Raw genomic sequence first — 27,427 nt, forward strand, 5'->3', positions numbered from 1 at the left:
CGGGTCCCCCCCTCTCTTCATTTTCAGAGTCACCGTAATTTCCCTGTGGCTCCTTAGAAATGATGCTGGCTTTGGCAAAAGCTCGAACAACCGTGCAAGCAGACACATTCGCCCAGGCGGCAACGATCCATTGACAAATCGTAGCGTAAGAAGCCCGGCGCTGCCTGCCACTTTTCGTGAAGCTGTGTTCGCCAGCGATCATCAACTGCTCCCACGCCGCTCGTAACTTTGATTTGAAAGCCCGGTTGATGCCGATGTCCAGCGGCTGTAATTCTTTGGTCAAGCCTCCGGGAACTCTGAGTATACGCCACGTAACCAGTCTCGGCGGCGCTCGTGACGTATATGACGGCTCGCCGTCTGTTTTGATTTCCGACTCTATGCGTGCTTACGTGACGTATACTCAGAGTTCCCGTTAAGCCTGTTTCATTTGACAATCTGTTGAAATGGGTCTGTTTAAAAAAAATACAGTGAGGTCATCAATTTTGTGAAAAGCAGGTGTGAGTCCGTGGATCATTTTTAAAGATGAAGTCAGGACCTGTTTCCTGCAACCGTATGATATGCATTTCTCATTGAAAGCCTGAGGAAAATGGGTCGGTCAATACAGCGAGGGGAAACTTTCGAAAGAGGTGCCAGAAAATATAAGATATTCTGCTAACATGATTTTTAATCGCTTAAAATGAGGCGAAAACCAGAGCCAGGTGACATAAAACAGAAGAGAACAGTCAAAATGAATCACAGAGTAACCAGAATGGCAAAGGCTCAGCCAATGATCAGCTCCAAAATGATCAAAGACAGTCTGAAGCACCTGTAAGTACTGTGACAGGGAGAAGTTAATCTACTTGAATGAAGCTAATCTATTGACACGAATCACCACAAAGTCCCTCTGTTAAAAAAAAGGTGCAAAAGATGCTACAATTTCCCAAAGGTCATATCAACTGGCCTAAAGAGAAATGAAGATTTTGTGATCTGATGAGAATTTAAAAAAATGTTCGTTTGGGCTCCAGAGGCACCAGTGAAACGACCGTCAAACTCTGCATTCAAGGCACATTACGCAGAGAAGACAGTGAAGCAAAATGCCAGAATTTAGTTGCCACACAACGGCCTCATTAAACATGCAATCACATTCTGTGCACCTTTCTGTTTCCTTTCTAAATCAGCCTTACAAATGAGAATCTGCAGGATAATTCTGTGATCAATTATTACTCAGGCAGCTGGAATATACTTAATTCTGTTTGATGGGATGAAATTCCAGTGATTCATACCTGAGCATTAGAATGTACAGTATGTTTCAGGTGTCACAACTGAAGGTGGAAATTCGACATGTTCCCAAAAAGAGGATTTGTGCTATATAGCGGATTTTGTTTTTGGGACGTCTTAACTCATAATGGTCCCCTGGTGAATCTTCAGAAGTGTGGTGAGAATATCCAGTGAAAAACCTGAGAGATTCATGATGGCTTAGAATGTGTGGAAAGAGATAATATCGCCCATGAGGCTTGTGTGCTGCTCCACTTTTTTTTGTTCACGTTCAAAACATCCAAATATAGTTGCACTCGTGTCCTTAATTGCTCTCGACAGAATTCATGAAGGTTTGCCATTTCCTATTGAAATACTCGTTTTTAATGAAATGACACTCATTCATCTGATTAAATCAATGGCTCTAATCACACAAAACAACATAGAAGTAGGATTTGCCTGGAAGACGCACATATTTTAGCTTGCAAAATGATACATTTACAGTTAAGAACAGACGATAAAATTACCAATCGAAACCGAAACTTTAAATGTCATAAAAATCTTTCAAATTTTCTTTTAAAGTTCCACTGTCTCTTCAGAAGGTAGTTCACTAAAATCAATAGATTGGACTTCATTGAGCTACAATCTGTATTTTTCTTCTTTGTAAAATAAACAAAATAAACTCAAGACACAGTTTTACTCCAATTTTGCTATTTTCCAAGAAGTCATTTTCATTACCAAAGTGATGTAGCTTGAGGTAGGCGCCTGTGATCCGATATTAATGGATTCATCCCCCTTTGTTTCCGTGTCCGGCACTCTCTCCCTCTTTTTTCGCACCCATTTGCCCCGTATTATGATGAGCCTGCTTTCAGTTTGAACTCACTTCCTTCTCTGACGCACTTTCAGTTTTGTATTCCAACTCGTCATATGATAAAGACGAGTCTCGACTACTGTTTTCCACCAAGTACTGCGCTCTCTGACAGATCCTTTCCTCCCCTTATGTCATTGGTTTCAACTATGCAAGGGCAAACCACTAAATAAATTATATTTATTATACAATATAAATAGTTGTGGATCTCTGTCAGTATTGATATTCAAATTTAAATATTCTTTGACAAAATTAGATTATATAATTAGTGTGTGAAAATCTCTGATGGTAGGATTCAAAGGTCATATCAGAAAGTTATTAAAATGTGTATATTCCCATACCTGGTCTCAAGGGGAATGTTGCTGTTCAGCACCCAGCTGTCATGAAGCTGTGCCTGGTCTGTGCTTGAACTAGTGTCTGCCCCCGGAACACCATGGCTGGCTTGACATCGTGTCGGCATGGTCTTCCTTTGCAGACTGACTTGAGTGTACGGTGCTGGGCGGGCGCAGGTGCAAGCATGGGGTGGAGGAGGAGGTGGCGGTAACGGGCGAAATGTGAACTGACCACCTGGACTGCTTGGCATCTCTGAAAAAAGGGGAGAAAGAGCATAAACACTGTTTTATTAGCAAAACGGTCCAAAAATTGTACTAGGAAGTCATAAAACGCAAGTCAGAAGAGTATTGTCAACATTTTGATTGACATAAATCTATTTGATAACTTCCACTACTTCCCTATATTTCTGGTTTGATACATTCCCAGTTTCCCCATAAAAAAGATCATTGCTTGTCCGCATCATAAGAGATCACATTTCTGACTTAATCCTCACCCACCAGAATAAACTACACATATGAGGTTTATTAGATGTGTTGCTCTGTGGAATAAACGAGCCAGCTGTAACCTGCTGAGACTGGTAACCCTGAGGTCAGGCTGGAGCTCTTTCAATCCGTCATTTAACATTCTCTTCTGCTATAATCCTCTACACTGTCATCCCTGCCGGTGCTAAAATGCTTCAGATAGTTTGTATTTCATGTGTGACAGCAGCTGTGTATGTTTATATTTATTCATGAATGCACATCAACTGCCCAGAGACTTTCATTTTCAGTGTTTAGGGGAACTTGTACCATATGGATGTATTACGGTTCCACAAACAGAGCAATTAACACTGAGAATTTTTCTCTAAACAGCAACTCTGTGCAGCAATATTGAAAAAGAATGAATGGATGTTGCAAACCAGATGAAACTGTTTAGGTGAAAAACACGTTTCACCAAAACATAGTAAATAAGATATATGTTATGCATATGCCACCCAAGAATGAGGTTATGAATTGTGACACCCACGAGTGAAAATTGGGTAATCAAATATTGTTCTCATCATCAGTGCCTAACCTGATCCCAACTATGATCGGTTTGTATGGTGCCACTTTTCTCGATTTCAGCAGTACTCTACAGTATTGTTATAAAAAGAATATTTCTCCATTCCCTTGTTAAACTTCTGCATTTGTGATTCTACCACTGGTGAAAATCCTAAACATATGTTGGTAAAGTGACATTTCTATTGGTGTAATAATTATCCACATTTTCACGTTGAAAATCCAGGTTTCACATAAAGACTAAAAACATCAACGCAAGTGTTTAAATCTTTACCATGAATTTATCCTAAAGAGCAAGTATCTCATTTTGCACTATTGCACTATTATATGCACTATTGGGATGGCATGTTGAAAGTGTGTTTAGCACGCCTGCTTCATAGTTCTGTGTTCAAGGGTTCAATGCTTGGCTCCAGCCTTCCTGTGAGGAGTTTGCATTTTCTCCCCGTCCCTGTGTGTTTTCTCCGGGTACTCCAGATTTATTCCACATCTCAAAAACATGAAAGGCAGGTTGATCGAACACTCCAAATTGTTCCTTGTGAGTGTGTGCTTAAATAGTAATAATTTGTCTCCTTGTGCAAGCGATTGGCTGGCAACTGATTCAGGGGTTACGCTGTGTGTGTGTGTATGTGCGTCTATGTGTGTGGTACTTTGGTTACCCATGAATATATGAAATTATAGTCACAATGATAAAGTAGGCTCACTATGGATACAAAAAAGCCTCACAAATTGGCCATAGGGTTGTAACACCACATGTTTACATCAGGTTTTGTAGGTCCTAAATAAAATAAACATGCCAGAGATTTATTATGTACATTGTGGCAAGAATTCTCAGCAACATGACTGTCAAGTGTCTATAAACATTTCTGTGTGACATCTACTGTTATGGGGCCATCTGTCTGGCCTTAGCAAAAATGATAGACAGTTATGATGACATTTACTATGGTTGTATATATCTGTGTATTTCACATTAATGTATTTGCGAGTGTGTGTGTGTGTGTGTGTGTGTGTGTGTGTGTGTGTGTGTGTGTGTGTGTGTGTGTGTGTGTGTGTGTGTGTGTGTGTGTGTGTGTTCACATCATCATAGGAACTGGCCAAAACAATTGGCTTTGTCATCTTTTAAAGGGCACCGTTTCATATTGATCTTTCGGCAATGCCTATTTGTATTTGATGAATTCCTTGAACAAGTGATTAAATATGCGTGCATCATATTTACACTGCTGAAATGACATGGTTTTTTTTTTAGTCATGACAAACCAATTGCTCATTTCACATATTTATTTTAAGTTTTCCCTAACACATGTATTGCAATCTCACCAAACAACCCTCCTCCATAGTTGTTTGATGCTGGCGGCCAACAGCAATGATGCACATTGCAAACCCACACATGATTTTGTATTTTTAGTCCACCTAACAGGTTTGTGTTCAGTTATAATCATATGCCAACTTGTAGTTTGATGACCATTTTCATCATGCTAGGTTACTTCTTGTTTTGTACTAAATCAATGAGGAGATGGAAAAAGATAATCCGGATTGAACAGGAGCGCATTCATTTAGACCAGAGTAAATGACAGGAAATTAATTTTTGCTATCACCAAGAAGTGGTGTTTCGTCAAAAAGTATAGATGCGCAAAACATGCAGGTAATTTTTTGCCTGACTCAGCTCAAAATATAAATAAGTGTTTCCTGCTTTGGGCAATCAATTATACATATATGTATGTATGCATATATGTATGTATGTATGTATGTATGTGTATATATATATATATATATATATATATATATATATATATATATATATATATATATATATATATATATATATATATATGTATAGATACATATGTATATGTCAAGTTAACTTCAGTTATTCTTTGTGTTTAGGGAAAAGGGAAAAGTTAAGTGGCCATGGTATAACATGATGATAACACAATATTGGCGATTATGGTGGGTGGCATGCACAGCAGAGTGGGCTAGATGGTGTTTTATAAGGCTTAGCTCAGGGAAATGTTAGGGCCCATGCTCCCAAACACCCTTGCAAATTATGGATAACCATTTGATCTAGTCTTTTCCATTGTATTCAAACACACTTCCATTTTTATGCGACAAGACAGATAGACAATGACCGCAAGCTGCGCTGCTCCAAAAGGAACCCTTAGAAGTCAGTCAATGTAGGTTAGAGGGCCCACAACATTTCTCCACTTAGCCTGGAGTTCAAAAACATCAACTCAACTCGGTGGGTAGCAGATAGAGGCCAGGGGAGGGACCATTACTGCTTCAGAAGACATCCATGACAGTGTGCAGTATCTTTTGCCCTAAGGTTCCTCTGGGACTTAGCCCTCCAGAAGCGGTACTTTGGAAAGTCGCTTATGAGAAATCTTCAGCTTTTCGTTATATAAGGGGCATATATGAAGGAGGGGGGGACAAACGTAAAAAGCTGATGATTTAGTAGGCTAAAGGAAACAGTAACAGCATGTATCTAAGCACATTATGAGTGCATCACAGAGGGTGGACTACAAATTGTATTCAAATTGGGTGTTTATGACAAATATGGGATTTAAAGTCAAGTCTTTTCTGCCAGGGAACACACACACAAGCACAACTGCAGTGGTAAAGCTAAGACTAGATCCTGGAAAAAAATATCACGAGCACAATGTGAGAAAGTCATGTCATACTTATGTACATTACGTTTTTAAGTTTTGAAATGCCTTACTGTACAGTTCATTTTTGTTTCAATGTTTTCATTTTTATAATCTTAACAAAATAGGCTTTCATAGATAAACAGTTTATGCTATTTATCAATATACCACTGACCATAAATTTTAGTAATGCCATCGAACTCACTGCTTACTCCTTATCATATGGCCAGTGCTCAGCTATCCACAGTTAACATTTCAATACTGATAGTAGTTTTTAATAACTTGGACTAAATTCCCACATAGCCTCACTGCTGTGCTTAGATAAAATAATGATCACTATAAAAAGGTCAAACACCAGAAATAGATGCTGCCACCCTTTATCTTTCCTTTCTGCAGGAATAATCTTAATTTCACTAACCTATTGTACCGTATATATGTTATAAATTGTCTTTGTTATCTCGTCCAACATAGTAACTTCCAGGATGTCTCATTTAATTGTTTGGTTCCTGATGAATTTGACACAAACAATAATGATATCGATAAAAATAATAACACCCAAGAAAACTGGGAGTAAAATTGTTAATGATCTTGATGAAAAAGGCATCGCTGAAGATGATCTTACTAACAACAGTGTCAGCAATAACAACACTAACGGCGAAGATAAAACACATTCGTAATAACAGTGCTGACAGAAACGCTGATAATGGTATTGATGACATGGGGCTTAGAGGCAGCAATTGGAATAAAAACAGCCAATGATTCATCTTTGTAGACACGGGAATAAATGGCAGGGACTCCATTTAAATTGACACAATCATATAGTAGTCCAATTAAGGCCAGAAAATTCAAATGAAGAAACCGAGGGCACACAGCTCTTTCCTCTTTCCCCCAATCGATTTTCATACAGACCATGATAATTAGCAGACATGCGTCATATGGCTTTTTTGTATTAAGTTTTCCTCATGTGCACAGCTGTGTGTGCGTGTGAGAGGGGAATTTATCGATGTGTATGTTTGTGTGTGTGTGTGTGTGTGTGTGTGGTGTGTGTGTGTGGTGTGTGTGGTGTGTGTGGTGTGTGTTTGTGTGTGTGTGAGTGTGTATGTGTGTGTGTGTGTGTGTGTGTGTGTGTGTGTGTGTGTGTGTGTGTGTGTGTGTGTGCATGCATTAGTGTAATTGCTTGTTTGTTGCCGCATCTTCAAAAACAACTCCACAATTATGTTTAGGCTTCAGGTGATTCTGAAAGTAGCATTTCCCTGGAGAAGGCGTTGAACCTTCTAGAGTGGAGCGCTAGAGTTCTAAAGCGGAAAGCTTAGCATCACTCAAGCGGTTCACTGCAGGGGCCTGCATTCTCCAAATTAGTTTTTTTTCTCCCAAATACACACACTTGTGTGCCATTTTGATGATCAATTTTGGAAATGCAATGCAGAGCCCATGCTTCACAGACATGAAACATTTATATTATTATTATATATACATTAAAGTTCCCTCTGCTTCACAGATATATTTATTTACAAGGTAAGGGGGGAAAGCCGAAAATAGATAGTGACAGAACTGTAGTTGAATGGTCTCTGCAAATCTGCAAAAACATCAACCAATGAAAACTCCAATGAAATCAAATTGAAATTTATACCTACTTCTACAGCTGCTTGTCTCATCCATATGGTGCCCCAATGAAAGGTTTTAGTGAGATAAAATAAAATAATAACAAAGGAAAGGCAACTTCTGGCTGTTAACTGTCTAGAAATGTTTATTATTCAGTTGAAAATTAAGTGTGTGCTATTACCACGTAACAAGGACTACTACAGGTATGGCTCAGACAACTGGCTCTTTTCCTTGTGCACATGATATTTATTTTGGTCTGATTCGAGTGTGAAAATTTGGATTCAGTCAGATGCCGATTCGAGTTACCACATTTGAGTGCTACCTTTACAATTAGCCATGAACAAACAATGTCCTCAAAAATATTGCTAGTAACTTTTCAGTTTGAGATTGTAGTTATTAAGTACATTTGTACTCTGCAAACAACCACAATAATAAATCAATGCCATGATTTCAGAAACAGATGTGAATGTATCTGACTAAAAATGCTTATTTTTGAAATGTGAAATTAATGAATGAATGGATATTAGATATCATTACATATCGGCATGTACACATGAGCCTTGGAGCCTTTTTACTGATGGGGAATAAATTAGTTGCAACACTGACCATTTCCAAGGGGAGGATAATGTACATTGTTAGAGACTTGACCACGGCCATTGTAGTGATTATTGCGCAATCCCAGATTTTATACGCCTCACGATGCTCTCGCTTCTTCCCTCTCACTTCTGCTTTCCGATGAACACACGCTACATCTCCCTCGACCCCAAAGCAATCACAACAAGCACACAAAGAATATGACGGATTATTGCTTTCACTCACAACTACACACACTATTTTTGTGACTCCAAACACTAAAATTGTAGAAAGTAGCTAGGCTTGACAGCAAACAAACCAATATGAAGAGATTCCTTGCAGGCTAAAAAGAGAGATGAAAATTCAGACAGATGTATTACCGCAATTCCAGCGAGTGAGCATGAAAGAGAGAGATAGAGAGAGAGGGAGACAGAGAGACAGACAGACAGAGAGACAGACAGAGAGACAGACAGAGAGACAGACAGAGAGAGACAGACAGACAGACAGACAGACAGACAGACAGACAGACAGACAGACAGACAGACAGACAGACAGACAGACAGACAGACAGACAGACAGACAGACAGACAGACAGACAGACAGACAGACAGACAGACAGACAGACAGACAGACAGACAGACAGACAGACAGACAGACAGACAGACAGACAGACAGACAGACAGACAGAGAGACAGACAGACAGACAGAGAGAGACAGACAGACAGACAGACAGAGAGAGACAGAGAGACATCAGACAGAAAGAGACAGAGAGACAAAGAGACAGACAGAGAAACAGAGAGAGAGGGTTGGTAATTAGAATGGGCTCTGAGGAGGCACAGGCAGTGGAATGAATGCAAATGAATTCAGTGGTCTGGCAATGTGCTACACAACCACACATTTCATAAAGCATGCCTTTTAGACATGCAACTACTTGCATGAATAGAGCAGGACTACACAGTAAGCAGTGAGTGACATGACTGTTGGCACACACATGGAAACACCGCACGCAAGTAAACACGAGTGTGTAGATGCAAGGAAAACTATTGGGCCTGAAACAAATACTAGCCCTACAGTGCATAAGGAAGAACGCAGATGGAAAAGCACAAAACCACAGAGGCAGTGTGCTAATCCCTGTAAATACCAAAGTGTCGCTTGTGAAAAGAGAAGGGGTGAGGCTGTTTGTTCCAAGTGAACAGCCACAGCATGTCCCAGAGCAGAATAAACAAAACCTTCTTAATTGGTGTCGATTTGGAATGTAGTGATGATTCATCATGCGGAGCTCGCCAGTAGAGTATTGGAAGCCCAATCATTTCTAATCCATATGACCTTGACAAAGGGCCATAGAAGGACTATAACTGCTTGTGTGTATTCTTTGACAAAGTCACCCCATTGAAACTGATGTTACAGCTCGTTGGAAATGTAATCCACCAAAGTCAAATCACTTCACTGATTACTCAATCTCAAGCGGGAGCAAATCTTTATGAAGCACTCAATTCTCCACTGTAGTCATAAATCAGAAAACTATAAGCTTTGTGTGTCAGTGATGGCACACCAGAGACTTGTTTCTATAGGATGCTACTTTAGCAATAAATCTCATCTGCAGTTGGTTGTACAGCACGATTTATTTTACCTGAACTCACCTCCAGGATTCAAACAATTGCATTCAGCTACCACATCAAGCCTGAATCATTCAGAATTTACTGAAGGAGAAAAAAGGTCATGTGTAATGGTGTGCTGCTCTTTACTAGCTACTGCTATAAATGAGTCTGATTAACATGTTGCATTTACAATCTTAACCAGGCATCAGAGGCCAAGTTGTGTTTTATTTCACCATGCAGTATCCATGAGCGGCCCGGTGACTGAGTGGTTAGCGTATCGTCCTTAGAGTTCAGTGGTCAAGGATTCAAACCCAGGTTGGTCCTCACTGAGGGGAGTTTGCATGTTCTGTTCTTGCGTGGGTTTTCTCCAGTGCTTCCTCCAACATCCCCAAAAATATGCATGGTAGGCTGCTTGAACACTCGAAATTGCTCTAATGTATAATTGTGACCATGTATGGTTGTACGTCTCCTTGTGCCCTACGATTGACAGGTCACCAATATCCCATGCCTGGTGCTTATTGTCATCTGGGATAGGCTCCAGCACCCCCATGACGCTGACATTATGCATGTCAAATCCCTATTGAGATAACAGCATTGAAATGAAAGCATTTGGAGAATGTGTATTGCGGTTAAAAAAAAGGTGTGAGATAATATGACAATCGGTTACAAACAAATTTGGCAGCTTTGTGCTCAGACTGAACAATAGAGGAAGCGTGTTGAAGAAAAAGAGTTTATTTCGTACCACCTGTGGACTTGCCTGCCAGCCATCTTGTGGTCAATGAGGTGAATGCAGCCAACGCCCTGGGTCAGTTTTAACACAGTCCAAAGACAAGTATGCACTTGCCCTCTGCTGCAACAACACCTTGCCGTTCCACTCCACCAACTGTTCCCATCACACCAATCACAAAACAAGCCCCCACACACTTTCGCTCACCGTCGACCCACTTCCTCCATGCTCACCATCTTTAAATCACTCACACCAGGCTAAGCTTAACAAATGAGGGAACAGATGCCCCACATCAGACTGCAGTTGCCCTCTGCTCCTCATGTGTCCCCAGAGAGACAGCGGAATACCGTCAGAAAGGTCCTTTGCTGTCTCAATACGTGCCTACATGTTCACACACAACCACAATCACAACCCACCATGAATACACACAAAACCGGACACATAAAATAAACCCCACTTGACAATGCTGGGATTACCAAAATTCCGTTTTACCGCAAGCTCTGAATATATAAAAAAGAAAAAACTATAATAATAAACACAATCCTAATAAAAAAAAAGCATATTTTTGTTTTTTTACTATGTTTTTTTCTTCTTTTTAAAGGTATAATTGAGAAATTTAGTAGAGTCTCTTGAAACTGGCACAAATTCATAAAGAGGTTCGATATAACATCAATGACAAAGTAAAACAAACGAATATATATATATATATATATATATATATATATATATATATATATATATATATATATATATATATATATATATTTTAAAAGGGATGGAATCGGACGATAACATGTAAGGCTTTTGTGTATTTATCCATAGTTCCATTATCATTTGAGTTACTGAGTAGTGAGTTTATTTTTCTCTGATTCACACACAATGCCTGAAGTGGGATTTGAAATAATAATTGTGAAAAGAAAAAAAAAACTTCACAAAACTATGCTTGGTACACAGATAAAAAGTGTGATATTAATATGAAAACAGTTTGGGAAAAAAATGAAAAGTTGAAATCCCTCTTTTGCTGCGTTGTGGTCTCGCCTGACTTTGGTGCGAGCAGGCGCAGGCTCGATTCTCACTGGTGGTAGTATGAGTGTGAGTGTGGCTCGCCGTCTGCCTCTCTGTGTGCCCTACGGCTCGCGAGCAACCATTCTAGGGTGTAGTTTGCCTTCCACCTGAAGTCAGCTGGGATAGGCTCCTGCAATTCCCTCAACCCTTACGAGGATGTGCGATATGGAAGATGAATGCTGTGCAGTGACTTTGTGATGTATCATCTGCATTAAATGTTGTGTGCATTCTGCTTTTGGAATACATGTGGCCTGATAGCATGCTTCAAAGTATGTTGATGTCAAACAATAGGATCATTTTAAAGGTCAATGACACTCAAGCATTACTATATATCGTGGAGGCCATTGAGCAAGGAGCTTGCCAGAAGGGAAACCAAGTGGTCACATCAGAGAAACATCACCGGGCCAAAGAATAACAGTGTTGGAGATGGTCCCTGTGGCACAACAAAGAGCATCTTACATACACATTTATGAAGACATTGTTTGCACCGATGGATATATGGGTACTACTGCAACTATTGTAGCCGAGAAATGGTGTTGATTGAATACATCGGAAATAACTAGTGGACGGCCAGGCGGATGAGTGGTTAGTGCATCGGCTTCACAGCTCTGGGGCCATGGGTTCGAATCCAGATCGATCCACCCGTGTGGAATTTGAATGTACTCCCAGGGCGTGCGGGGGTTTTCTCCTGGAACTCCGGTTTCTTCCCACATTACAAAAACATGCACGGTAGGCTGATCGGACACTAATTTGCCCCTATGTATGGGAGCGTGAATGGTTGTCCGTCTCCTCGTGCCCTGCGATTAGCTGGCCACCGATTAAGGGTGTCCCCTGCCTCTGGCCTGGAGACAGCTGGAATAGGCTCCAGCACCCCCGTCTACCCTAATGAGATTAAAGCGGTTCAGAAAATGAGTGAATGAAATGTCTAGTACTAAAATATGAATCATGAAAATGTTTTTGACTAAAGGTTTTGATTTTTTTGGAGCTGTTTAATGGTTTCAGATCATTTCAGATTGGGGCCCAAGAATTATAAAACACCCAGACAAATATCTCCCTTTCACTCAATAATTTACAGAGATAAACTGTTCAGGTGCTGCATGTGTTATTTTTGGTTTTATGTTGTTGTTGTTGTTGTTGTAATAGAAAATTCAATTTTTAGTATTTAGTGTGTGTCCACTCTATAGATGGCCAACGCTTAGACAAAACTGTCACAAAAAAATTAACAACTGAGAAAAACATACACAATCGCAACCATGTACCCACAGATAAAATATGCTACTGTCCTCCAGCTCACCCTTTTTTTTCTCTAGCTACAACAGTGACTAAAAGGACCACTAACCATTGACACAGCAAAAATAGATGCAAAAACTAGAAAAAGCCCATAAGTGACCTCGTCTAAAAGGGTCAGTTGGCTAAAGGCGCTAGAACTTTAAAAAAAATGGAAAAAGGACAAAATTATAATGTTAGTGATTATTGCAGCGACAGAATCCAGGGAAGGAGAGTGAGACAGAATGCCGGCCTTAATGTAGTTTGTAATTGTAAGTGTTGGTCTTTTATAAAAGCCAAGAGTATTTGGTCAGGCTAATAGACTCGGCTCTCTAAATCCACCCTGCTATGCATTATTCAACAGCCATTAACTATCGCCTCATCTGGGAGGCTTTATGAGTTCCATGATTGGCTAGGGTCTAGGCTAGCAACATTTAAGGCAGGGGTCGGGAACCTTTTTGACGACGAGCGCCATAAACAATTCATATTTTCTAATGTTATTCCTTGAGAGCCATACTCCGAATTAAAAGTCAAAATACATGGGTTTGTTTTTAGTAATTTCACCACTTTTAAAGTGGAAAAAAAACATTGACAACATTCTTATGCAATTGCTAATCAATGAGAATATGCATTCCAGAAGAGTCTAATGCAAATTTTAACAAAACGCAGTATCTCAGCTCTGTCATCAGCGGTTTCCATATTTTAGCTCACAGGTTAGCGGAGAGCCAGATGCACCCATCAAAAGAGCCATATGTGGCTCCCGAGCCATAGGTTCCCTACCCCTGATTTAAGGTGTCTGCATAGGGAATGGGTTTAGCAAATAGATGTATGGAAGAAGGAAAAAAAACGTTAAGGATGGGAGAATCAAAACAGAAAGCTGACGAACATAGCATGTGATGTGGCATAGGCGATGATCCATGAGATGCAAATAAATACAAGCGGGGAAATATATGTACTATATAGCTGGATGAAGGCCACAGGTCATATGGGAGACATGAAAATGGGAAGGCTGGTGCAGGGAGATGAGAACACAAGTGACCGGTGGAAGGTTGTACAGGTACAGCAAGGTCTATGGAAATAGCTGTCATATAGAAAGAAGCATTGGGTCAAGGCAAGGCTGGAGAGAGTGGGACAAAATGAAAGCGAGATGCCAGGCAGAAGTGGCATTTTCTGTTGGCCAAGCATATAAATGTCAGCAGCTCCTTCCCTCTCTCCTCTCAACCTTTTCTCCTTTCAATCCTACTAACCTGACTCTCAAATGGCTCCTTCAACGCCACCTCACCCTTATCTTTCTTAATCTCTCCAGAGCAGTGCTAGCTGTAATTTTGCATTCGGTGACAAGAAATGGCTTCGGAACACATGGTGCTGTTTGCTTAGTGGCCAGCACAAGGATGCATATGTGCGTGAATGTGGATGAAAGTGCATGTGCACGTTTAAGTGCATCTACACATCTGAGTAATGGGAGTTAAGCAGACTTGCCAGACGTGTCCCAGGACTACCAGGTTCTTCTGACCCTCTGCGCTATCCCAAGGACACGTGGCTGTCTCTCTAATTAAAACACAACCTTGACACTCACATATCCTACACTCACACACTGCACACAACCTGCCGGTCTTTCTCTTAAAATAGCATCAAAAGGAACACACAAAGCCACCAACCCCCGAATTAAACACACTCCAAATAAAATTCTCCCTGTTTTGAAAGCAGGCAGCTCCCAGGCAGCCGTTTCCACCATCTGTAGGCAAATTCATTGCACCAAACAGAGGCCCCAATTTTTATGAATAACATTTGTTATTGAACACCTTTAGAGGTAAGATAAAATTGTCTTGTGCATTTTCAAATTAGTTATTTTATGTACTTCTCTTTAAAAACAAAACAGTTTCATATCCATAAATTAATCTCGACATAATATCCCCAAAAGTATCTATTTAGACTAGGCGTCAACAATGTCATGTTTGAACCGCGACATTGCGATGTGTGGATGCGCAACACTCACATCGCAGAAAGTGTGATGCTTTTATTCTTTACTTGTTACTGTTTATCATTCTTCTTCATATCGCCCACCCCCCCTCCAATCAATTCTCTGATGCAACGCGTTAATACATTTTAGTGAACATGTCCCCTGTTTGTGTGGCAGTTCCATTATAGTCATAAGGACATTTACAAAAATTTGCAATTATAATTTTGCTCAGCTCATAATTATTTGCACAAAATAACAATTAATATCACTTTAGTACACTATAGATTAGAGTGCCAAACCTATTGACAGGCATAATTTACAGAAAATCTCCCATTGTATATGATACAATTATCTGGTGTTTCAACCAATGGCAAGTACTATATTTTGTGTTGACGTAAGAGGAAAACGAGCACTGTTATATATAATATTTAACATCACTCATGACGTCCCGGATTGAGACAGCTTCTTCATTTTCCTCCAACAGACAATTTAGCATGTTTACTTCCTTGTTAAGCGCGTGACAGACTCTGATTGAGGCATTCCAAGGAGGCAATGGCGTCCTGTCACGGCAGGTTACCACTGCAGCATGATTTAATGAATCCTTCTGTCAGAAGACGGAAAAAAACGACTATCAACTACAGAAGAAAATGTGGCCTGCCCACTCAAACTCACAGGAATGGTCAGTACTCAGGTTATTGCCCATACACATGCAAATATGTTCTCCATTACACACACACAAATACACGCACACACAAAATATAAAGATCATATCAGAATATAAATACAAGAAAGATGAACACCTGACTCCCACATGCATATTTAAGTGGAGGCCTTTAAGGGCCATTATCCTACTGTACTTAAATGATGATACATATCTATATTGACTACAAGACACAGACTGATGTATATGTAATTCTCCGTCTAAATCCAAATGTTTTCAAAAAATTAGGATGGCAAAATATTGAGGAGTGTCTATTTCTTTAGTTGAGTTCCAATTTGTTTACCTGCAGGTCCATTTACAGAATGACATCATCAAAAAGTATCAGGTTAAACAATATTTCAAGTGAACTATCCGCAAAATTTTCTAAATGAATTAAAAATTGATTCTTTAACGAATTAATAATTTGGGGGATGAAGTTGATGATACCTGGTTAATTGTATTTGAAGTGGGTGGACTCAACAAGAAAAGGCAATTTCTCCCCCCCCCCAAAAAATACATTCTTACTCCAAAACTTACCAAAAACCATCCCTGTCCTGTCCGATCAAGGCAGATTTCTTTCTTCTGCTCCCCAGAAATGAAGGGGAGCAATCAGTCAACCATTGGGCACCCGTTAAAGCTCCATTGTATATCCCAACCAGTTCACCATACTGGCTGGCAAGAGTTCTGATTAGCGTCAGGCTTTGATTGTTCCACTCAACAATCAGTTCTTTCATTCTCTCTCATACCTGCTGGCTAAAAAAATAAAAACTTTGTGCGCATATGTTCAGTTGCTGAATGTAAGCTTGCACTTTCGGCTACAAAGTACTGAGTTGAACTTCAATGATCTGCCAATATGGCTTGGCTTTACAATCCATAACTTCAAAATGCAGCATAATTTTCCAAGAATGACCATTCACAATGGCCATGAAAAAGGTTGCCTCTTTACAAATACCGCTCTCTGTGGCCATAATATGATAAGCTGCAGAGGACATTGTAGTTCTCTCCACAGTTAATACATTTTGTATGGATTGTCTTGGGGCTAAGGATACAGGGAGTTGCGAGATCAATAATCCGAGTATGTCTGGAAAAGAGGAACCATGCTGGGAGATGGGTAAATGTTCTAAAGGAGCAAATGCTATCTGAAAACAGCAAATGCCAGGAATCTCACAATATTGAGTACTCCGTCTCAATTCTCAAGCCAGCCGGTGGTTTATGATCTCATCGCATCTCATTTTCTGAACCACTTCATCCTGACTAGGGTTGTGGTGGGTGCTGGAGCCTATCCCAGCTGACTTCGGGCCAGGATTTGAACCCAGGACTCACACTGTGAGGCTGACGCGCCACTCATCCACCGGGCCGCCCTTGGTTTATGATGACTGTCTCTATTTAAAAAGCAGCACATTAACAATTTGCTATGGATCTCACATCGCAAAGGATATCCGAGATTGTATAAGCAAAATGTGGGTGACTCCTTAGAATCTGTAGTGTGCCACTCTAGACCAAAGCCCACTCCAACATTTCTCCGTGGAGCTGATGTCAAAGTCTTGCTCTAAATAGACAATAGTGGGTTGTCCTTTGAAATAGAGGGGTAAAGGGTCCTGGATTTAAATGGCCTTATTTGCATGGGAGAATCCTTCACTTAAGCCCATTTGAATCACACACGAGCAGCCACACACAATCGAACATACACACAACTTCTGAGCATACAACTACACAGAGACACATTTTGCCCCCTATTTCTAGAGTCAGAGGACATTAGCACTGCATCTATTTCTGGAAGCCCATTAAGGCAGTAAAACATTTAAGAACTGGCTGGATTGATTCCTACTGTCAGAATTACCCGTTCTTTCCCCATTTTCCTTGTGCATGTAAAAAAAGCTGACACGAGGCTTGTGACAGAAACATGTATTTGGTGGCGTTTCAGACTCACCTAAGTGAGCAGGCCTGGGCATATTGACTGGATAAGTGGGGTGTAAAAAAGTTGAAGGTTTGGGGTTTCTTTCTCAAAGAATCAATTTTTTAACAAATGAATATATATAGTACTTTTTTTTCTTGACAGGCTATAATAACGATCAATTGCTTTAGTATTTATTTGCTCATGTATTTGTACGTTTGAGTGCCGTTAACAAGATTATAAAATTAATAGCATCAATAACGAGGGGGGAAAAACATCGTAATCATCAAGTCATCATAACTAGAGTTACACTGAAAATCTAGAGCGTGACAATATTTGTGTGAAAATTTACCAAATGATTTTGCATGACAAGCAATTTGAATTATGCTATCAATACTTGAGTCTGGGAATTGTTTTAGATTTACAGTTAATGTAATATGACAAATTTATTTGAGTTAGGATATTTCTAAAGAGTTTAAGTTACAACTGTTTTAATGTGAGTGCGGGTCTATAATCTCAGCGATGCTGGTGGCTTTTTCTGCCTTGGTATCCTCATTTTGGTTTTTGGCTTTGTTCAACAATATTCCTTTAAAAATAGTTCAATATAAGAGGAAAATGAAATGCAATGCAGCTTAATGATGACTTATGTATAGCTGCAGATTCACATGCACACACACACACACAGGCACAGATGATTTTAAATGTTTAATGTTCTGTCCGGTGAAGACTAAAACCATAAAAGCAGAAATGCTACGCAAGTTTAATGTAAAATGACAGATTCCTCACAGCTCTTAGTGGCCTAACAACTCAGAGAATTCTCTATTTCCCAAAGAGGTGTTCATATAAGTACTGTGGAATGATAGCATTCTGAATAGCTGGAACACAACCTTGACCCTGCGCCTTCATAAACTTCAGGAACTAGACATAATGTTACCCAGAACATTATGTCCATTGCAAAGCAACTATTTTTGCTTGAACATCTCTATGCGTCTATCACGTTAAATTGTATTGTATTACATTTCATGGTGTTACTTAGAGATCCGCGCGAGTGACCTTGAACTCCGAGATGCAAAATCCTTTAATTTTTCAGTATAGCCTCATAGGGGCGAAAGCAGTGTATGCAGGGTGAATTCCAGCCCGTAGGAAATTTTTCCATATTGTTTTTGTGTGTATTTTGCTAACAATGGCACAATGATCATTGACGGTGAAACGAAATGACCACTAAGCAGAACACAAAAGGGGTTGGACACTTTTGATGGGACCATGTTGACCCACATAGTTAAAGAATAATGAACCCTTTTCCAGATCATCAACAGAATGGATTGAAATATAATTGGTTACGGAAATGTAATAGATTGTTCATTCAGCCAGCATTCCTCTACAAGGATTTGTGGACAGTGAGTTCATATGTATCTTGTAAATATGTGGTGTCCTATTTATTGAGAGCAAACCTGCAACATTGACGGCTACAGAAAAAAACCTCATTATTTTATTGTTTGTTTATTATTAAATTCTATGTTTTGTTATATCCTCACTGTTTTTGAATAAAGTAACCCTAAAGTGAAATTACTTCTGGTTTTTTTTAATCAATTGAAGACACCAGTCCCATTATGTTTTGGGCTTTTGGAAGAAGAGAACCACACTCCCAATGATAAACCCTTTAGGCAGCTAGCGTCTGATTTACATAAATACACGTCTATTTTTTTTCAAATCCAATAATACATTTGAGCCAACACTAGTCAAAATATGTTACTCATTAATATTCCACTTGCCAAATAGGACTTGAATATGAGCAATAACCAACTTCAGTGTGGTGCTTTGTTTGTCAAATTACACAAATTGTAGATCTGCATTGATGACAAAGCTCTATGGAAGGTTACTTGCTACCATGTATGTTGTGAATACTTATTCAAATCCTGTCAGATTAGAGGAACAGTTTAAACCCCTAAGAATTCATTTTGTGAGTGTATGTACATATATTGACAGTGAAGATGTATTTCTTCAAAAACTAGCTGTCAAATTACTACGTTTTAAGCTTCTCCTGATTATGCATACAAAATGCATCTCACAAAACACTTGTTTTTCTGAGCAATATAGAAAAACGGGATTCTATAATGCAATCAGATTCATTTGGATGTGAGAACCTTCTAAATTGCAAGTGTTGAGTCACCTTTAAATATCAGGGAACTCTTTAAACCTTTACGACTCAATTTTTAGTGTTCTGTGTATTGATGAATTTTCTCTCGCAGGATAATAAAATTAAGTGGTTGAAATCTTAGTTCTATGCTTCTTATGTAGGTTTCCAATTTATTTGCTGGTTTACTAACACATTCCTCGAAAATCCATGGCATGCTTGCCCAAGCCTATAAATTAACACAAATGGATGAGAACACAAATGTTTGCTTATAGCGACTAGAACCGGACCAGTTCTTGCCTCAGTAAGCGGGGATAAACTATAGCTCACCTGTGTCCCAAATTAGAATAACCCATAAGCAAAATGGTTGTATGGAGAAAAACAGGTATCATTCCATTGCACTGAACTTCAACCTTGTCCTGACTTGTTAATAATATTCTTTTAAAGATGTTTTTTCAGTGTGTGTTCTTTAATTCATTTTCAGTCGTACATCGATGTGGTATTTCTATACATTCTTGCGTTTCTGTAAAAGTAATAATCAAATAGATTTGAACAGACATTTGGAGAATGAAATAGCAGATAATGGTTGCAGATTACGTTTTCCCTCACATGTAAGAAATAAAAAGGCATTATAAAGGCTCAAAAATTGTTAAACACAATATGTTTCATAATGTTCTTGTGCTTGCTTCAAAAAGCACATTGTGTTCCAAGTATGAAGTGTGAATGTTATCCATTTTACATGAACTTTGGTTACCTTATGCAATTAAGATTTCACTTGTTTTTGGAAATGTATTAGAAAAAATAAATAAAAAAACAAGGCCATAAGTGTTTCACTGGAAAAGAGTCAGAATAACACTCAATAGTGTTTATGCCCATAATTACATGTCTCCTTGAGAACAGTGAAATGGAAGTATACTGCTACATCTCCGACTTCGCATAAATCAAGGATGAAAGCATAATTGGGAGGAGTTGACGGAGGGCAACTGAGGGCAAGGACAGCCATTTCAGATATTGGCTTCTTTTTCGTTCAGCCTCCCTTTGCTTTTCCCACTATCTCGAGTGCTGACACAACTCCAACGCTCGCCCTAAAACCATACTAAGTATTGTCAACCACAAACCCCATTATTGTTGTGGCACAGGTACGAGGAGGCTGAAACACAGACTTCCCCGAGCTGCTCATCTCTCCACCCATCACACAGACTCAGTGAGAACTGCTCATTCATGAATGATATAGGGGATCTCCCTTTGCCCCCACTCAAGGCTCTTACCATTCTCTTTGTTCCATCACTGTAGCAAAAACAATACGAGTGAACGCAACAGTATCTTTAATACGCCACCGGGACTGTGGTGAAGTTAGTAATAGAGGGACCATATTCACTCAGTATAAAACTCACAATGTTTTTGTCCCTTCAACACACCCAGGGGTATACAACAACAAAAAAAGGTCCGCAGGAGGATTCCAATTTATTTTTGAAAATAATTTGTTCTATATAAAGAATACTGTAACTCACTCCATATTTTTTAAAGCTGTTTTAGCTTTGAAGTAATATATTTTCCTGACCATGAAGTGCACTTAAAAGTCTTAAATTTTCTCAGGGGTAAAGGGGTTAAAGTTCATGTGCCTGCTACTCAATTCAACCATTTGTTATAAGGGCTCCTTCATACAAGATAAACATGAGCCACATCATTCTCATCTGAACTGGCGCCCACATGCTTCATCTCATGCATTTTGAATCATGAAATTCTATTTATATAGATGGCTTGACTAAATATTTGATGGATAATATTTGTTGAAAGTGGGCATCCATGACAATCAAGTAGGTCCTGCACATCAATGTGGACTCATAAGTCTAATTCAAACTATTGCTTTTATAAAACCAGAGAAAAAAACACTGCCCATAGAGGCTATCTTTTGCATGCATTAATTTTGAATAGAAGTCTTTTATTGATTATTAAACTAACACTTATTCATAATTCTGCTTGTTTTTCATCCTTATCTTCATCCTATCCAGTGTCTTATCTTTTTCAGATGAAGTGTTGCAGAATGGGGTTTTATATGCAAGATGAAGAGCTGCACTGCTGCTAACCAGAACGTGCTGTAATTTACATGACAGTGAAATGGCTTCCATCACACTTGGGGAACAAAAGATTACCTCCTTGCTGTCCTTGATCAGAGAATAGTTCATTTTGATGTGCTCTGTCAAAGCAATATATAGTAATTATACAAGAGTAAGAAGTGTTATAACACGATTTCCAAATCCCCTTAAAGTGCCCACAGAAAGTATGTTCACACCTAGGTAAAATGGTGTTATAAAAAGATACTTGTGTTTGTCTGTGTCAGTGTCGCTTGATTCGATGTTTAATTTAAAAAAAAAAATCCCACATAAAATTGACGAAAATAATGAAAAACATTAACCCTGCCACTCACAAATAATCTAGGAGTTGGTTGAACATCTGTTTGGATTGACACCACACATTTTATGTGAAACATTGGAAGCGGTTTTGCAATGACCCTGAGAAGTTCAACTGCAACGTGATGATTGTTTGAATTCCAGTTTGCTGCCGAAATATACATATACACTGTAGTGCACAAAATACATTGATGAAAGTACTCACTTCTTCCAAAACACCCCAAAACATTTCTCGCCAGCATTCTAAACTATTTAAAAAGCATTTTATTTTAATGCATGATAATCTTGAAAAATAATTGGGTGGCCACACTTTGGATGGCCTTTGTTCTATAGATCTAATAAATTGCATATATGTGATCTTCTCCAAATTTACCACTTCCCCATATTCAAAATTATCTTTACCAATGGGGCAATTTGGTTATGCAACAATATTTCATCTGCTTTCAAAAATAAAACGCCAAACTAAAAAAAATGACTTATGCGAGTGCCCTCCCAATAAATTAGAATACTCAAAATATCAAAATGATGTGCTAAACCAAACTGCCAAGCCTCATATTATCAAATATATACAGTATCTTCAGGGAGTTGAGGTTTAGCGTTTAGCACATGCATACATCACATCAATGTCACTCGACAAAAGCATCCCATTTATATTGTTGACAGCACAGCTGAGCCAAAGTGTGGAAGATGGTGTGTACCCGTATATTTCAACATGAACACGTGTGTGCAGAGGAAGAGACCCAGGAAAAAAGAAGGAAAGGAAAAAAAAAAAAGACTCTTTGGAGGCGGTGCTAAAACCGGACCTGAAGGAATTTACAGTTATTTACATATGCAGATTCTCTTGACCCTCAAATCCCTTACCTCATCATGGGAACCAAATTAAAATTCCCCTTATTTAATTTATGTTTACCTTAATCAACCCTAACAAATAATGGGTTTCCCCAAGTCCTATTGTTGAATTTTCAATTAAGCATCAAATGTGACAACGGTTGCAAAACAATGTCTGCAGTGAGTCAAAGATGTCCGTCACAGGGCATAGTAATTGAAGTTAATTGCTGTCGAATCTGTTAATTTTCAGTTTCTGTTTGTGTGGGTCATGAAAAAGTAATTAGAATGTTTTACTGAGTGCATTCATTTTCTTCCATCGTATATTAACGGAAGCTCAGTATGTTTATGTTGGTGTATACAGTAATACCTTGAGATACGAGCTGCATGCATTCCGGGACCGAGCTCGTATGTTGATTTACTCATATCTCAAATCAACCTTTTCCATAGAAATGAACTAAATACAAATTAATTTGCTCCCACCCTCTGAAATAACACCGAAAAACAGGATATTACAATGGGAAAAACATTTATTGGTTCTTTACCAATTTCGTCATACCTAATTATCATCATACCCAGCTGGGTATGATGACAATTAGGCTTTTGTCGAGTCAATGATGATGACAAAGCCTATGTCCGATTATTATTATGATTAACTCACTTTCTACTAACAGAGTAACAAATAACTATCTAGTGGTTATGATGTTCAGTACTAAAATGTGAAATTATTCAGTACAGAGAGACGGTAGGGTTTACCACGGAGTGGAGAGAGACACTTTTTGGACGGCAATGCGTTCATAACGTTACATAAATTTAACTTAAATGAACTTAGATTATGATACAGACAAAATAAGTTTTAATCTTACCTTACACTAAACTTAATTCTAATTTTGTTTTAATTGTTTTTACTTTTCTTCTTCTGGTTTGCTCTTTTTGCCTTTCTTCCACCTTCACTTTTAGCTGGAGTTTTAAAAAGCAACCTATCTAGGGTTGTTTGCTTTTGTCTACCCTTCCAAATATTACAACAATGCACACAAATGTCGTCACAATAGGATAACGCACGACCACTTGCCAACTTATCTGGGTGCTCCTCTCGGATTGGCGAGCCAGCTCTTTCCCGCGTACACCACTCATGTTTTTCGATTATTTTGTGATTAATATCGATTGTTATCATACGCCTTTTCTTCGCACTACCCTGCACTGTACCTGCTTGCTTTGGACCCATTGTTTTTCCCTTAATTCTGCACTGAATAACGCAAAAACACACGGGGAAAAAGCAACACTCCACCCAGTGCTCGTAGATATCTTTACACGAGGGAGATGCGGCGAGAAAGACGGTGTGCTGTTATCATAAGAAGCATCTCGCGTCTCGGCCACCTAGCTGTCTCGTATGCTCCTTTCTCTAAATTTGTCTCGTATCTCAAGCCAAATATTTGCTTGGAATTTTACTCGTATTTCAAATTTCTCTTATGTTGGGGCACTTGTATGTCAAGGTATTACTATACTTGCAATGAAACCAGCAGCGCTTGTACTGGTAGATTGTTGGGTATAACTCAGTAGAACATTATCCATCTACAGCTGCCAGAGTGCCGGATGATGATGACGACAAGAGTTACACACACCCTGTAGGTCTGACAGGTCAAAGCATTGTGCCACAGCAAGTCTTTCCGTTTGGTACTAAGGTTGTGATGGCAGCACTACTGCAATTACAAACCGGCCTAATATATGGCAAAATCCATTAGCAAATAGAACATGAGCATTTTCTGTACTATAAATTTTAAATAACGTCCTGGTTTTGAATAAAAGAACATATGTTTATCAGGGGTATTAAGTGAATCACCTGTCCATCGTACTCATGTATCTCGAAGGGGTAGGCCAACTATAACAAGCAAAAGCTAAACCAACTATGATTATAAATGATTTAAAAAAATACTGTCATCCACCCAGTGTTTTGTCAGATGAACAGTTCTACATATTTCTTGCCTGTAGTATCTATCACAAAACTTACAATGACCTCTTACAAGATGGGAGATGGACCAGCATTATATGTTCTTTTCTTTGTTTAATACTGCAAGCTATTTTTCATCAATCGAGTTGCATTTTTTTTAAATGCCTTTCCAAAGAACACACTCCTCCAGGCCCATTGCACACAGCACCCCACAAAAAAGAGTATGTGGGTTTCTGAGAACACGTGTGTGCGTGACCATACATCCACTTCTGTGTCCTCCACCCCCATTTAGCCCCCGTTCTTCACCATAAACCACTCCAAATTTCACTAATCCTTCAGCACACTATCAGGGCTATTGTTTCTTTCAGCCTTCAGTGTTTTTGTGTGTCACCCAACCTGCTCTACGCGCATGTTAATACCATAAAAGAGCTTTAAGCTAAAAGTAGTTCAAGGCCCGCTTATGCCATTGTTTGTTTAAAAGCAGCCAGTCTTTAACCTCCTCCACTGTGTAGGTGATTGTAGAGCTGTAGCCATAGGAACACTTGGGGAAATTGGCAGGTAGTGGCAAGTTTCTGAGATGTTTCTATTGCAGAGTTTATGTATACAGACAGCCTGTAGGCAGGCAGTGGATAGCATGAAATGAAAGCTGCGACTGATGTTCTGATTCAATGACGTTGCCATGGCAGCAAGATGATAATAGAGTGGTGTGTTTAAAATCAGACACACAGGGAAAGGCTGAGGGCAGGGGGGCAAAAATATAGTCTCTGTCTCTCATATATGAATACAAAAACCAAGAAATACCCATCAAGGACCAGTGCAGTCCAGTAAACTTTGTTTTGGACCAGTAGATTGTAAAGGGTCATCATTAGAAAAGTCTATTTGTATTTCTTTTTTGACAGCTAGTCAACATGGCTTTGTGATGAAACCACCAATAGAGAAGCAAACAATCCAATCGCTGCTGCAATCCAACGTATGGTCGAACCACAGAAGCCTAGCAGCTACTCCTGGATGCCTGATCGGCAGGTTTAATAAAAACGGTTTCTGGCTGTAGTGGACGGACGGGTTTATAGTGTTTCCCTTGGCCAAGCATGGCACCAAGGTTAAGTTGATCATCTCTCACTCTAGTAAAATAGCCAGGGGAGTCTGTGTACCACTAGATCAACTCTACAACTTAAAGACCCTAAACGTTACAGCTCAGATGATCGATATGGCACTGAGCAATGTTCTTTACGAGCTAATAGACAAATCCATTACTGCAACCCCCCAGGGCCTTGGAAAGGCAAAAAGGGAGTTTGAGCATGTGGCTGTTTGTCCACTGTTGCCACTTAGACTGCCACTCACACAGGCACAGACACATACAATCACACAAGGGAACTTAAAAGATATATCGGATGGAACATGAGCATGTCTGTATGCATGCTTGTATGGTTTGATTGGCACATCTGTAGTTGTCTTTATCTCTAAGAGTGTCGTATATTCATGGCTCACGGAAGTTATCTGGATCGCAGTAACGCCAAAAAGAAGATTTCTGTCTTCAAAAGTAGAAATAGAAAATAGAAAAAGGAAAATCCTTCTCATTCACACTGCTTAACAAGACTTAACTGAGATTTCCAGGAATTTTGTAAAAAAAAAAAAAAAATGCTCCTAATGCCCTTTACTCATACAGTTTCCTTCAACCATTGGCTCCAATATACCAGGAGTGGAAAAATGAAACTAGTTAAGTTTATTGATTTGGCATTGAGATGAAGAAAATATGAGAGAGACGTCACGTTTTAAAAGAAAAATACTCCTGGAAGGAGCCAATCCACATTAGGTGCTCATTTTGTAAACAAGGTAATTGCATTATTTGAAAGAACCTCAGATTTGATGGAATTTGCAGAGGTTTTATAATAAATCGGTTTAGAAAACGAATCATGAAAAGAAAATTGTGTCAAATGCCAAAGGTAGTCTGCACCACGCCAAGGTGTGAGTGCAAAAAGTAGAGATAAGTGAGTCCATGAACATAGCCATTAGACTTGACAAATTATGAATAAAAATGGGTCACTTAGCATTGCAAGTGTTGCAACCCACATTCCACAGTAGTGTTTTTCTTCCCCATTTTAGTAATTCAATTCAGTGGCATCAAATGTAGTTGAACTGGTGCATTTTTCCTCTTGAATTATATGCCTCAACATATATTTTAATGCCATTGCATCACATTAATTTTGCTAAAGGGTGCAATCAGAGTGGCACAATTACATAACCAGATGGATGGATGGATGGATGGATGGATGGATGGATGGATGGATGGATGGATGGATGGACTTTAGCACACCGCTGTTTAAATCTACAAACAGTTTCTTACTGGTGATATACAATGTGTTTCAATGAATGCCTAAAGGTTTTTGTTGGCTAAGTGCCTCGTATGCGGTTGTTAAATAGTTATCCAATCACAGTACACATCACAACACATCTGATAATTCAAGAGCAAGGCTTTTTTTCTGGTCATAACATTGTATATGCACTGCGCATGTCCCTGTGTGAGTGTCAGTGATGGACTGTAGCGGAACCTTATTTTGTCTGTTGTGCTGCCAATCAATCTCCTCAACTCCACCACTGCAATCTTTGTCATTAATAT

At 39.2% G+C, this 27,427-nt stretch overlaps 1 protein-coding gene across 3 annotated transcripts in view; it reads right to left on the reverse strand.

Moving 5' to 3' along the window:
* LOC144082106 (teneurin-1-like) overlaps positions 1 to 27,427 on the reverse strand; it is a 147,932-nt gene that overhangs the window by 94,140 nt on the left and 26,365 nt on the right. For all 3 annotated transcript variants that reach the window (XM_077608959.1, XM_077608958.1, XM_077608957.1), the window contains one exon: positions 2,443 to 2,686. In XM_077608959.1, coding sequence (XP_077465085.1) covers positions 2,443 to 2,686 — 244 coding nt within the window. The remainder of the gene's footprint in view (positions 1 to 2,442; positions 2,687 to 27,427) is intronic.

The sequence above is a fragment of the Stigmatopora argus genome, chromosome 9, assembly GCF_051989625.1.
Source record: "Stigmatopora argus isolate UIUO_Sarg chromosome 9, RoL_Sarg_1.0, whole genome shotgun sequence".
Classification (NCBI taxonomy): Eukaryota; Metazoa; Chordata; class Actinopteri; order Syngnathiformes; family Syngnathidae; genus Stigmatopora; species Stigmatopora argus.